This window comes from Myxocyprinus asiaticus, chromosome 35, assembly GCF_019703515.2.
Source record: "Myxocyprinus asiaticus isolate MX2 ecotype Aquarium Trade chromosome 35, UBuf_Myxa_2, whole genome shotgun sequence".
In the NCBI taxonomy this organism is placed as follows: domain Eukaryota; kingdom Metazoa; phylum Chordata; class Actinopteri; order Cypriniformes; family Catostomidae; genus Myxocyprinus; species Myxocyprinus asiaticus.
The window spans coordinates 5,929,777-5,945,000 of record NC_059378.1 but is presented as its reverse complement, the minus strand read 5'-3'; the positions used below and the strand labels follow the sequence as shown (position 1 = coordinate 5,945,000).

At 38.8% G+C, this 15,224-nt stretch overlaps 1 protein-coding gene across 2 annotated transcripts in view; it reads right to left on the bottom strand.

The window, feature by feature from the left end:
* Window positions 1–15,224, bottom strand: part of ece1 (endothelin converting enzyme 1) — a 41,179-nt gene that overhangs the window by 11,732 nt on the left and 14,223 nt on the right. For both annotated transcript variants that reach the window (XM_051672821.1, XM_051672819.1), the window contains 8 exons: window positions 11,655–11,793; window positions 8,613–8,825; window positions 6,156–6,280; window positions 5,858–6,004; window positions 5,548–5,613; window positions 3,764–3,952; window positions 3,405–3,547; window positions 3,089–3,203 (listed from right to left, as the gene is read on the bottom strand). In XM_051672821.1, the coding sequence (XP_051528781.1) occupies window positions 3,089–3,203; window positions 3,405–3,547; window positions 3,764–3,952; window positions 5,548–5,613; window positions 5,858–6,004; window positions 6,156–6,280; window positions 8,613–8,825; window positions 11,655–11,793 (1,137 nt within the window). The remainder of the gene's footprint in view (window positions 1–3,088; window positions 3,204–3,404; window positions 3,548–3,763; window positions 3,953–5,547; window positions 5,614–5,857; window positions 6,005–6,155; window positions 6,281–8,612; window positions 8,826–11,654; window positions 11,794–15,224) is intronic.

Sequence of the window (15,224 nt, the reverse complement as noted above, 5' to 3'; positions counted from 1 at the left end):
ATGAACCAGATTAACCGATTCAATGAAACGATCTGACTCACAAGAACAATTCATTCATGAATCAGACATTGCTAATTCTCTTATGACTTCTCAAGAATGCACCAAAGTGCTAGTGCAGAAGATTTTCAGTGAATAACTTCAATTTTGGTCTCCCATAAAGATACTTTTACAGTACTTTTGGTTCTTTTTTGAAACTTGAAAGCTTCAGTTCTCATTCATTGTAATTGAATGGAAATATGCGACGGCAATCTACAGAACTTCCCGTTCTGTGTTCAATGGAATAATGAAAGGCATAAAGGTTTGGAGCTACATGGGGGCAGAGTAAATGATGACAGAATTTTCATTTTGGGTGAACTATGCCTTTAATAAGCTGTACAGAAGGTTTGTTTAAAAAAGCTCTGTTTCAGTTTCAGTGAAAGGAGACACTTCATTGTTCTCTTAGAGAATAACTCCCTGTCATTCCACATCTTGTCGCTCAGTCAACTTCCCATCTCTTGTTTAGTCAAAACTGAAGCTCCTGAGATAGTAGGACTCAGTGGAAGACTATGAGTCCTAGAGGGCATAATGCAGACAAAATGTCCAAGGAAATGAGACGTTCTTGTACAAATAAAAGCTACAGGCACACTTAAAGTGATAGTTCACCCAAAAATGAGAATTCTCTCATCATTTACTCACCCCTCATGTCATCCCAGATGTGTATGACTTTCTTTCTTCTGCAGAATACAAATGAAGATTTTTAGAAGAATATCTGAGCTCTGTAGGTCCATATAATGCAAGTGAATCGTGGCCAGAACTTTGAAGCTCCAAAAAGCACATAAAAGCAGCATAAAAGTAAACCACCAATGGTTTAATCCAAGTCTTCTGAAACGATCTGATCGATTTTGGGTGAGAACTGAGACTTTTTCACTGTTTATCTTGCCGTTGTAGTCTCTAGGCACGATCATGATTTCAAGCTTGATTACACATCCTAGTGGACCTACAGAGTTGAGATTTTCTATCTTCTAAAAATCAGTTTGTGTTCTGCAGAAGAAAGAAAGTCATACATATCTGGGATAGCATGAGGTTAAGTAAATAAGAGACATTTGATGCTTACAAATAATTCTATTTGATTTATATCTATTATATAATAATAATAATAATAATATCTATTATATTTACTGTATGACAACATAAATTCAGCATAGCAACAAAAGTCTGGAATATTTACAATTTTCTTCTATTGTAATGATGTGTTACTGTCTCAAAATACATTCTAGTATATTAAAATCATATGTTTTCCCTTTGTTATTAAAAACTTGATTCAAACCAAGTCAAAATGTGCTTCTGCCTTGAAGGTGACCATCCTTAGTCTCTCTTTCTCCCTATCTCTTATTGTAACCTATCACATATATAAACATAATCGCCCAAGGCTCAGTCTTTCGTTTGTCATTTCAGATTGACCCCAGTGGGAAGTGAGGTCAGGGCAACAGGATCTCCTCCTGATAAGGGCCTGAACAACCAGGCTCCCCCACAGAACACACAGCGCCTCTCCGCACAGACCCATCAGACTCAACTATCAACACTGATACCAGTTAATCTAATGGAAGTCAAAGAGGGAGAAAGAGGAAGGAGCCGTTCATCACTTCCCTCCTTTTACTGCCTCTCACACTGACTTGGCTATTTTAAATTATGTGATCTGTTTTTTATATCAAATTATTACAGGATCAACCCTGCGAATTTCAGGACCTGTCATGAAAGGAAGGATTCTTGTGGGCTAAGCCCTGGATGTCACTAAAGTCTAGCGACGCCACTGGTGACCAAGTTTTTTCAAATTTGGCATGTTGCAAATCGCTCACGTGACAAGCGAAAACCAATCACGTCAAACCTGGAGCGACACATTAAAACCCATTAATTTTTAAATAAAACAAGCACAAATGCGATTATGAGATCTCCTGCATAAACTACTTAAATTTTGGTCCGTTCCTCACACAAATCAGGCCTGAAAAGAGTTATAGCACAACAGTTACATGGACTACTTCTGTTACTTATAGGGTTAGTTCACCCAAAAAAATTTAAATCCTTTCATGATTTATACCTTTAAGCCATCCCAGATGTGTATGACTTTCCTTCTTCAGCAGAACTGAAGTGAAGATTTTTATAAGCACATTTCAGCTCTGTTTGTTCATACAATGTAAGTAAACGGGTGCCATTAGGCAGCATAAAAGTAATCCATACGACTCCAGTCGATCATTTAATGTCCTCTGAAGCAAACCGATAGGTTGGTGTAAGCCAAATCGATAATTAAAATATTTTTAACTTCAAATAGTTGCTTCTGCCCAGCACTGGATTGTTGTTTGAAATGACGTTCGTTCCTCTGTTGTAAACAAAGCGCGTCCTTCCGCCATTGCGCTTACGTCACTGATGTGTCGACTGCTGGCAGGAAGCACTATTTTAAAGTTAATAAAGTTTTAATTATCTATTTATTTTTTACACAAAGATTTGCTTCAGAAGACATTGATCAACTGCAGTCGTGTGGATTACTTTTATGCTGCCTTAATATGACTTTTGGGCCGTCAAATAGCCAGCAGACTGATGGCACCCATTTACTTGCATTGTATGGACAAACAGAGCTGAAATGTGCTTATAAAAATCTTCACTTCAATTCTGCTGAAGAAGGAAAGTCATACACATCTGGGATGGCTTAAAGGTAAGTAAATCATGAGAGAATTTTCATTTTTGGGTGAACTAACCCTTTAATGGTGCTTTTTGGACCTTGGCAGTATAAATCACCATCCACTTTTGTTAAATGGAAAAGAGCAGTCATTCTCGGACATTCTGCCTGACATCTTTTGTGAAATAAAATAATAAAGGGTCAGAATGACATGAGTGCGAGTTAACGATGGGAAATCTTAGCTATACCAAAATGAGTACATGTGTGATAGATGATTGCAGCTGTAGGAACAGAAAATGACTGGGCATGAGAAGAGAGAGAGAGAGAGAGAGAGAGAGAGAGAGAGAGAGAGCGCGAGCGTGAGAGAGATGTGTAAATGAAATCAAATGTTTCAGAGCCTTGGGCAGACAGATGGCAGCTTTGATCTTTGTTTCTCACCTTCTTGGTGCCGTACATGACTTCAAAGAAGCGCTGCTCTGCATCTTGGAACCTCTGGTCAAGGATGGACACCATTTTCCTCACCACTTTCATGATCATGTAGTTATTCAAGATGCTGGGGGAGATAAATTAGCTAAAGATAAATAGATACATTTTTCTACAGGATAGTTGAGGGTATTTTAAAGGTAAATTGGAATTACAAAACTAATGACAAGTTTCTCGTTATTTCTGCAATTCCGCTAGCAGTGCAGAAAATAAACTTCAGCTTTAATTAATTCTTTTCTTGGTGGTATTGTGACTGGCTAGTGTTTGTTACCTCTTGTTGGTGTTGCTGATGAGCTCCGAGACTTTCTGTAGGTATTCTTTAGCGTACACGACCACAGGTTCTGAATAATTCAGGGCAACGGGTGCAAACACTGCAGAGAGGAAAGGCATCCAATCTACTGCAGGAGCCAAAGTCTACATCACACACACACACACGTACACGCACACAACATAAGGATTTGAAATATGAAATCATTTAACTGCATCTTTTTAACATGTTTACACCAGTGTTTGATAATCACTATGTATGAGAACATCACTATTTCACGGAAGACATTTAAATCCAACAATAATTATAATAACTGTATAATAGCGTTTAATAATAGAGTATAATAACTGAACAGTGCTCACTGCTAACTCTTTGGCCTGGATCTTGTGGTAAATTTGCTCCTCATCTCGTCTCTCCTCTTGAGGGACTGTGATGTTTGCCATGGCCGTTTCAAAGTCTAAAATCTCCAGCATCATCTTCTGAGAGGTGTTCTTTGAGCCACCCAAAAGGACCCCGAGCTCCACCAAGAAGTTCAGATATGCATTTAAATACTGCAAAAACAAGAGAACATCACATAAATAGAAAAAGTGCATGACAAAAACACAAACTGCAAATGTAACTCATATTATATTAAAATATTAATTTAGTTATTTTATTATATATTTATTTATTCATATTTAATATAAAAATTGGAATTTCTGTTTTATAGGTTTAAAAGTGAAGTGTGTAATTTTGAAACACTAGCACAATCAAATGGTATTGTAAAAATTAACATCGTTTTCAAACAGTGAGTCTTTGGGATGGGACTAACAAACAGACAGACTCGCCCTAAACTCACGCCATTTATTTAGTCAATATTGCTGTATCAGGCTGGTCGGGCCTATCAGTTTTTGAGGAAATAAACCTACAAATGGCTTATTTAGTGTTAAAGGAAAATTCTGGGTTCAATACAAGTTAAGCTCAAATATACCTCAACTGTGGCATAATGTTGATTACCACAAAAACTCTAAATTCAAAAATCTTAACCTCCTTTTCTTTAAAATAAATAAATAAATAAATAAACTCTGGGTCAGAGTGAGGCACTTACAATGGAAGTGAATGGGGCCAATCCGTAAACGCTAAAATCCTCACTGTTTCGGGGGCCTGGGTAGCTCAGCGAGTATAGACGCGAGTTGCGAGTTCGAATCCAGGGCGTGCTGAGTGACTCCAGCCAGGTCTCCAAAGCAACCAAATTGGCCCGGTTGCTAGGGAGGGTAGAGTCACATGGGGTAACCTCATCGTGGTCGCGATTAGTGGCTCTCGCTCTCAATGGGGCGCGTGGTAAGTTGTGCGTGGATCGCGGAGAGTAGCATGAGCCTCCACATGCTGTGAGTCTCTGCGGTGTCATGCACAGCGAGCCACGTGTTAAGATGCGCAGATTGACGGTCTCAGAAGCAGAGGCAACAGAGACTTGTCCTCCGCCACCCGGATTGAGGTGAGTAACTGCGCCACCACGAGGACCTACTAAGTAGTGGGAATTGGGCATTCCAAAAATGGAAGAAAAAATAAATAAATAAATGAAAACACTCACTGTTTCAAAAGTATATCCACAAGACATAAACAATATGCATGTTAACATGATTTTAGTGTGATAAAATCTCATACTAACCTTTTCTGTGTAAAGTTCTATGCAATTTTACAACTTTGTTGCCATGACGACATATGATCTCGCAAAAACTACAATTTAAACAACTTTACAGCTCAGATAACACAAGTTTTAACAGAAGAATTAATGCAAGCGGTTTTATAAAATTTTAAGCTTCACATTTCTGCTTTTAAACCCTCCAAATATTGGCCCCATTCACTTCCATTGTAAGTGCCTCACTTTAACCTTGATTTAAAAAAAATAACAATAACTTAAATAAAGGTGGAACGAGTCGAACTTGTATTGAACCTGGAATATTCCTTTAACTGCATCTAAAGCTGGGATTGGTGAAAGTGTTTTAACATCGAAGAAGTTATACACTTCTGCTTTACCAAACCAAATCAAAATCTTCCCAAGTACCCCCTGGAACCTGCTTAAACGTAACCTTGGTTTGAAATCACAGATGCACCCAACAGCAGAAGATCTTTAGAAAAACTAGAAGAACATGGTCTCTTTATTTACCTTTTCATTGGCTGTCTTATTGAGATAGTATTCCCTAGATGGAAGTCCCAACCCGGACTGATCCACCTGCGGAGAACCAAGAACCAGCAAATGAACCATACTGTATTTCCATTCTCACTCAAGAATCTAAATCACAGTGACATGCATCATGATATAAAGCCTGTTGTGATATATTCCCGCAGCCACCATAAAACAAAATACAATATCTAAAGAAAGTCATCTCAGTACAGTGTACCCTAGACATTTAAGAATCCATGTTATAACAATAAATCTTTCACATTTCTGGACACAGCACCATAAGTGCTCCCACCTGGATGATGTTGCTGTTGGAACTTTTCGAGTCTGTGCTCACAAAAACAGTGAAGAAAGGGGAGGTGTGGTAGTTGGCCGAAACAGTCCGTAAAACCTCTTGGAAGTTATCCTTCTCCCATGGGCCGTTCAAACCCCAACCTCCTGTCTAAAAAAAACAATGATCCATCATTAAGAATTATTCCCCAGAATAAAAGTAAATGCAGGTTTCCATTGTGGTTGATATATTTACAACAGATTTCTTTTGATTAAATCTGGTTAAATAGGGTGACTTGGTTTGAGAGTGTATTTGAGGTCACCTGATTAATGAGATCTTGTAGAGGTTTCGCTCCAAGAGCTTCAATTCCGGTCTCGTTCATACAGGCTTGGTAATACCACTGGGCTTTTTGCTCTGCTTTGCTCAGGCTCTTCATACTGGTGTTCTCTAAATTCAACAATTGACAAAAAAATATATATATACACAGTTGTGCTCAAAAGTTTGCATACCCTGGCAGAAATTGTGAAATTTTGGCATTGATTTTGAAAATAGGACTGGTCTTTTATTTAAGTATAGTGATCATATGAAACCATTTATTATCACATAGTTGTTTGGCTGCTTTTTAAATTATAATAACAGAAAATCACCCAAATGGCCCTGATCAAAAAAGTTTACATACCCTTGAATGTTTGGCCTCGTTACAGACACACAAGGTGACATACACAGGTTTAAATGGCAATTAAAGGTTAATTTCCCACACCTGTGGCTTTTTAAATTGCAATTAGTGTCTGTGTATAAACAGTCAATGAGTTTGTTAGCTCTCACGTGGATGCACTGAGCAGGCTAGATACTGAGCCATGGGGAGCAGAAAAGAACTGTCAAAAGACCTGCGTAACAAGGTAATGGAACTTAAAGATGGAAAAGGATATAAAAAGATATCCAAAGCCTTGAAAATGCCAGTCAGTACTGTTCAGTCACTTATTAAGAAGTGGAAAATTCAAGGATCTCTTGATACCAAGCCAAGGTCAGGTAGACCAAGAAAGATTTCAGCCACAACTGCCAGAAGAATTGTTCAGGATACAAAGAAAAACCCACAGGTAACCTCAGGAGAAATACAGGCTGCTCTGAAAAAAGATGGTGTGGTTGTTTCAAGGAGCACAATGCGACAATACCTGAACAAAAATTTGCTGCATGGTCGAGTTGCCAGAAAGAAGCCTTTACTGTGCCAATGCCACAAAAAAGCCCAGTTACAATATGACTGACAACACCTTAACACGCCTCACAGCTTCTGGCACACTGTAATTTGGAGTGACGAGAACAAAATAGAGCTTTATGGTCACAACCATAAGCGCTATGTTTGGAGAGGAGTCAACAAGGCCTATAGTGAAAAGAATACCATCCCCACTGTGAAGCATGGTGGTGGCTCACTGATGTTTTGGGGGTGTGTGAGCTCTAAAGGCACGGGGAATCTTGTGAAAATTGATGGCAAGATGAATGCAGCATGTTATCAGAAAATACTGGCAAACAATTTGCATTCTTCTGCACGAAAGCTGCGCATGGGACGCTCTTGGACATTCCAGCGTGACAATGACCCTAAGCACAAGGCCAAGTTGACCCTCCAGTGGTTACAACAGAAAAAGGTGAAGGTTCTGGAGTGGCCATCACAGTCTCCTGACCTTAATATCGTCGAGCCACTCTGGGGAGATCTCAAACGTGCGGTTCATGCAAGACGACCAAAGACTTTGCATGACCTGGAGGCATTTTGCCAAGACGAATGGGCAGCTATACCACCTGCAAGAATTTGGGGCCTCATAGACAACTATTACAAAAGACTGCACGCTGTCATTGATGCTAAAGAGGCAATACACAGTATTAAGAACTAAGGGTATGAAGACTTTTGAACAGGGGTCATTTCACTTTTTTCACTGTTGCCATGTTTTGTTTTATGATTGTGCCATTCTGTTATAACCTACAGTTGAATATGAATCCCATAAGAAATAAATGTGTTTTGCCTGCTCACTCATGATTTCTTTAAAAATGGTACATATATTACCAATTCTCCAAGGGTATGCAAACTTTTGAGCACAACTGCATATACACACACGTCAAGAACTCATGAACATGACACCCAATGAAATCAAAATTGGAGTTTTGTGGCTTTAAGTCCATGTCTGTTTGCTTGGAGGCCATCTATATTCTAGTGTACTCATAAAAGTTCAAATTTAAAGTCTTTCTCTTCTAGGAAAATGGACCAAAAAATATTGATGACTCATCTTGCACCCACGGGCATATCCAAAATTTTGTCCAATAAAATACTCTCTAGAATGAGAATGTCCCTCCCCCTAATACCACCTGTTTCTGGATAAAGGAGCAAACAGCACATCATGGTTCACGGCTGTCATGTATACTAAAGACTAAATGCAATTTTTTATTTTTTTTAAAGTACAAGCCCTTTGATATATCCCCACCAAATTTTGTGTTCACGTTTCGTGGGGGCACTGCCTCCCAGATTGTCCTTGTGCCCCACAGAAACTTCTGAGCCGCCCACCCTCGTCAGATGGAGAAATGACAAAGCCATCTCTACTCTGATCAGACGGCGAAACAAGAGAACCTATTGCCGAACCCAAAAGGACATTTTCTTTTGGAATAATTTGCACAATAAGACCAGGAACATATTGTATATTAAGAAAGTAAAAAGGGTCAAAAGTTGACTAGAACCAGCAACCAGCAGACAGTTTTCAAATGGTGTGATGACCTCCCTGGACTTTGTGTTTCTTACCCAGTAAGTTCTTCATTACTGCCATGTTGTGCTCCCACAGGTTGCTGAAGGGACCCCAGCGGGACTTGCCCTCTGGCAACGGGTTTTTCCTTATCCAACCACCACATGCAAAGTTGTAGAAATCCTGGCAAGGGTCTACCGATCGATCGAGGGCACCCATGACTGCACTTGCCACACTTACACATGGCTCTGACAGGCACATTCCTGGGTGAGCTTTTAAAAATATACAATGAACATCATTAATAATGGCTAACATAGGCTACCACAGTACAGGTAAAAAAAACAAAAACAAAAAACATAGTACTTATTGGTGCTTTGTGTTAGTGGTGTCTTTGTCTTATTGTATAACCCTTAATCACTGTTCTGGTCATTTCTGACCCAAATCATTTTTGTTTTTTAATAAAAATGGTTTGCTTAATCTGAGCGGTACAAGGCATATGGACATTTTCTAAAGTTGCTGCCTGAACACACACAAAAATTGGACTAGATTCAATGAGTCTAGGTGGTTTTATCAAATAGTACCCCGTCTGTACTGTTCGGGTCAAATTTGACCTGCAATAAGAAATGAATGGGTGAGACTATAACACAGAGCAATTTTTTTTATTTGTCAAATAAAAATCAATGGACCCTTTTCACAGACCTGTTATGATGCGTTTCCGCCTTCTTTAACAACGTAAATGCAGCAAACGTTTAAAATAAGTTTTAAAAAAATCAGTTACCACAGCTGCGATGAGGCTTTTTACACAGCTGACAGAAAATTTGGCCTGTTTTTCTCTTCTTACTGCTGTTACCCAGCGCTCTATTTTTATCTTCTTTTGCAAAGCTGTGAAAGTATAATCGTTGATTTTTTCTTTTGCTGTTGGAGCAAACGGTTAAGCAAAAATGATATTTGCTATGGTCCCCCATTCACCACCATTCAGGTTCATCCAACTATGACGACTTCTGCTTTGTGAACGTGTGAAAATTCATAGTGTATTCAATGCATAAATTGTGGGAATATCTAGAAATTAAGTTTGTTACAACATTGGCTTACAGACATCAGCCAATGCACAGAGCATTGAAGACATCTACTGGACATAGTTGTTATTTCATGCAAAAAAATGGGGGTTCCACACTTGATGTGAAAGATGGAATGGAGTTCTCTAGTGATAAGTGTACAGGGATAAAAAATAAAAAAAAAATTCTAAATTATTCATAGGGATGCTTTTGTGTTCATTTAAAAACGATTTTGAGGCTGGGCATGAATCCACTGTCTGAGGTTATCCAAGTACAAGGTTTGATATTGGAAATAATTGGAGTGAAATGGCACCATTTATATTTGGCACAGAAAGAGAAGGAGAGAGCAAGCTGCCACAATAGATTTCATAGTAAACCCTTCTAAGAAAAACATTTGGCCCAAAAGATGCATTCCCTGCTTCTAATCTGGAGCGATAAGGCCAAGACACTGAAGGCCTGAGGGAGACTGAGGAAACAGGAGGCAAACAGTCTGACACAAAATCGTTGTTCTTTCATACAGCCATTTGTCACGGTTGGGCAACAGTGAACGGTTGAATAGCAGGAAGTGCCACTCTTTATAATAACACTGAAATTACATTCTGACCTGTAAAAACAAAAGTGAGCTGCAAATGGTTCTTATACGAGATCCAGAACATCATCAGTCTTAGTTCAGACTAAAAAAATATGTACTCTGATAAAAAACATGAAAGATTCCCTTGAGCCAAATTTAATTTGACTCAGCATTTAAATTTGATGACAGATCATTATAAAATAATAAAACCCCTCGTAACAAATGCAGGGCCATACAGAAAATGTGAGTGATATACTCAGACATCACATTCTTTTCCAAGAAGGTTGGTTGGTCTTAACATAAAACATACCATATATTACACACACACACACACACACACACACACACACACACACACACACACAGGCGGCCAAAAGTTTGGAATAATGTACAGATTCTTTACAGAAATTGGTACTTTTATTCACCAAAGTGGCATTCAACTGATCACAATGGTATAGTCAGGACATTAATAACGTGAAAAATTGCTATTACAATTTTAATTTAAACTACTTCAAAGAGTTCTCATCAAAACATCCTCCACCTGCAGCAATGACAGCTTTGCAGATCCTTGGCATTCTAGCTGTCAGTTTGTCCAGATACTCAGGTGACATTTCACCCCACACTTCCTGTAGCATTTGCCATAGATGTGACTGTCTTGTTGGACACTTCTCACGCACCTTACAGTCTAGCTGATCTCACAAAAGCTCAATGGGGTTAAGATCCATAACACTCTTTTCCAATTATCTGTTGTCCAATGTCTGTGTTTCTTTGCCCACTCTAACCTTTTCTTTTTGTTTTTCTGTTTCAAAAGTGGCTTTTTCTTTGCAATTCTTCCCATAAGGCCTGCACCCCTGAGTCTTCTCTTTACTGTTGTACATGAAACTGGTGTTGAGCGGGTAGAATTCAATGAAGCTGTCAGCTGAGGACATGTGAGGTGTCTATTTCTCAAAATAGAGACTGTGATGTACTTATCCTCTTGTTTAGTTGTACATCTGGGCCTTCCACATCTCTTTCTGTCCTTGTTAGTGCCATTTGTCCTTTGTCTTTGAAGACTGTAGTGTACACCTTTGTATGAAATCTTCAGTTTTTTGGCAATTTCAAGCATTGTACAGCCTTCATTCCTCAAAACAATGATTGACTGATCAGTTTCTAGAGAAAGTGATGGTGCTGTTTTTTACATCAGTAATGTCCTGACTATACTTTGTGATCAGTTGAATGCCACTTTGGTGAATTAAAGTACCAATTTCCTTCCGAAACAGCAAAATCTGAACATTATTCCAAACCTTTGGCCGCCAGTGTGTGTGTGTGTGTGTGTGTGTGTATATATCTTGTTTAATAAAATTGCATTAATTTTTGATAAGTACATAAACAATTTGTTGAATTTGTGTCATGCATATTAATTTATATTAAAATAACATGAATACTAATGTAAACAGCTACCATTTGATGTACACAGAAAGTATTCAGTCACTTACATTCTTTATAGCGCATACCCAACGTCACAATGCAGATGAAGAGGGCCAAGGACAGAGCACACACTATGAACACTAGCTTTCTCTCGGCTTGAGTCTTCTCCACCCAGCACCGGGGACCCAGACCTCGCTGCAGTCCCACCTGATTGATAGAAAAGTTTAGAAAGCAAGGGTTAGAACTGAAATAACTGCAAACAAGCACTGTTAGATTGATGGACCAAATGGCCCTGACTGTAACCAATTTCAAAGGAATTATGTACTGATGTGATGAGTGGCTTGAGATGTTTATTTTGCGTGGCTTAACAAAAGTGATACCTAGCTCTTCCATCGATTTAATTTGGGTCACACTGCATGGGAAAATGACTTTTGATGAACATGCTTTCAAAACCTCTCCAGAAATTACATTTAACAACAATTTTAAACATTTAAAAGGATCAAATATCTTTGTTTTTCTGTTGCAGATCAAATATACTGGACTGTTATATTAACCTTAAACACTGAATTGAACATGAGGGTGAGAAATGGATCAAAGCAAAATAGAAGATTGATGTTCCACATAAAATGAGATGCTGGTGAAGTGTGCAAACTTTTTCATGTTAAATCTGAAGTATGCAGACACAACTATAAATAAGTGATTTGTTGGTTAATTTTCTCAATAACAGCAAAAACTGTGTTTTTGTGGCACTATAAAATTCCTGTTTGGGTTGAGCAGCCCATCCAGCATAACAACAACACTGACTTAATGGCCGGACATTGGGGCGGGACTATCTGCTCTTTTGTCCAATGGAAGACAGAGGGAGTGTTCGGGAAATCTGTTGGAAAACAGTGAGCGCTTTTTCATCATGGGGACGAACGGTTCTGCACGACGAGTAATGGTTCCAGGATTTCTCAACACGGTTAGCTAATGGTACTCCGGACAGAGATCTGTGTTGGTGGAAAGGCTTTAGTGAAGTGGCGACTCGCGATTGGTCACTTCCTCAGTCAGTTGATTCCAATACTGATTATAACCATGCCAACAAGCCTGGATGAGTACAGAATGGCACGGGTCAGCAACGTTGAATAGCAAAAATAATGCGTAGCAGGCCCGGTTCCAGATCAAAATCACTAAGGGTGCTTCTGAAAATAGTGGGGGTGCTCTGTATAAAGTGGAGATGTATCATAATTACACATTTTTTAATAGATTAAATCATGTTTAAATGCTACTTAACATAAAGAAAAGTAAATTTTTTTAATGTACAAAACATTTATTGCTTCTGGGGGTTTTTTTCCCCATGATCTGTCCCTGAAAAAAGACAAAACATTTCTGCGCCTGCAGATTAGGACAAAATCATACACGTTTATAAGTTTTGATGCAGCATTTTGTGCATTCACAAAATGCAAGGATTTGTGTGTTTGCTGGTATTCAAGAAAATCTGCTTGCCAATTTACAGTATTAGTCTTACATATTCAATTGAGCAGGCGTGTGCAATTATTTTGGTACTGGGGCTACATCAGCCGTTAAGTAGAACATGGAACAGAGAAGATAAACATTTCTGCATAGTTTTATCTTTTAAGGCCAGACATGCACTCAGTGAATGATGCACAATTTTCTTAAGTGTATACAGACTGATGGGACCATTCTGTGATTGCTTGAAGTTTTGCTGCTATACTTTCTATCATGTGCTAGTAAAACTGAATAAAGGCTGAATACAACCATGTATGGTTGCCAGATTGCATAAATTATGTATGACATAAGGCGAAATATTTCCAATTTGTGCAAATATAAATCTCTGATTGGGGTGTTGCATATTATCTGGCAACCCTGAGCATATTAAAAGCTTGTGGATGCACGATAAGTCCAAAAGCCAGATAAATGAAAGATCTAATAAAAAATGTTCATGATAAATGACCCGCGGGCAGTAGTTTGCCCTGGTCTGCAATTGAGGGTGCTCCAAGTTTCGTTTGAGGGTGCTTAGCACCCTCAACCACCCCTGTAGAAATGGGACTGATGCGTAGGCACTTTTCCACCATTGAGCCGAACGGTCAGTTCGGCCCAGTGGTGGAAAATTGCCTAGGCATTATTTTTGCCATTCTGCTTTGCAAATCGATAAACTTCCATGACAGGAATTACGTTGGCTGCGCATTACCATAAATTTATCCCCCTAGAACAGTATTCCTACCTCAGAAAGGACGGTTTAGACAACTTTACAGCTCAACTAATTAACAGATGTTTAACTGAATAATTCATAAAAGTGCTTAAAAACAAGAGCTTCAAACTTCTGCTTTTAACCATTCGCAACTAAAGGGCAACCTATGAGCATGAAACTTTTCCTCTGGATATTGTTCTGATTCAAATTTTCACTGATCAGCTCTACTTGGCAAGAGAGGTGCTAGAGAAACAAATCAGATTAACTTCAAAAACTCTTTAGAGTTCAAAAGTCACATTTAGTGGCCAGCTGCCCAGCTGTGCAAGTACTCAGCTTAGTTTCCACGCATATGTGGTAAATCTTGGTTTATGTGTGGTGTGGCTTAAGTGAGTCCTAATACTGAGATACAATTTTTTTTATAGTTCTGAGTTGTAGATCACTCGAGGGTTACAGAGAGCAGTGGGGGGGAAAGTAAAAACAAATACAGGGAGATTTTCAAAATGGTTTCAATAAAAGCATCAAGAACATCTAATACCCCTGTTTAGCCAGAGAAAATACGTTAGGAATGGTTAGAGGATAATGAAACTCTGGTTCTCAGTAGCAGAAATCAAAAAGGATGGAAACCACATTGGAACGAGAAGAAGCAGTTAAAACTGACTTTACAGATGCTACTGTAAAGTTTTAGGGGTTGTACTCGCTTGCCTTCAAAACGGAAATTTCAATTGACAAGGTATAGAAACAGAAATACAACTTATTTTTCAAATGGTACAAAGGACCTATAGATTTTAATTCTTTGAGATGAACGTTCAAAGAGGATATATCTTTTTTAACTGCCCCAAAATAATTGGTCATTCAGATTTTTAAATAGCCCAAATTTGTCTGTTTTTATGCAAAACAGCTTTTATATAGCTATCATATACACCAATCAGCCACAATATTAAAACCACCTGCCTAATATTGTGTAGGTCCCCCTCCTGCTGCCAAAACAGTGCCAACCCGCATCTCAGAATAGCATTTTCTTCTCACCGCAATTGTACAGAGCCGTTATCTGAGTTACCGTAAACTTTGTCAGTTCAAACCAGTCTGGCCATTCTCTGTTGACCTCTCTCATCAACAAGGCGTTTCTGTCCACAGAACTGTCACTCACTGGATGTTTTTAGTTTTTTTTTTTTGGCACCATTCGGAGTCAATTCTAGAGACTTTTGTGTGTGAAAATCCCAGGAGATCAGCAGTTACAGAAATACTCAAACCAGCCCATCTGGCACCAACAATCATGCCGCAGTCAAAATCACGGAGATCACATTTTTTCCCATTCTGATGGTTGATGTGAACATTAACTACAGCTCCTGACCCATATCTGCATGATTTTATACAATACACTGCTGCCACACGACTGGCTAATTAGATAAATCGCATGAACAAGTAGGAGTACAGGTGTTCCTAATAA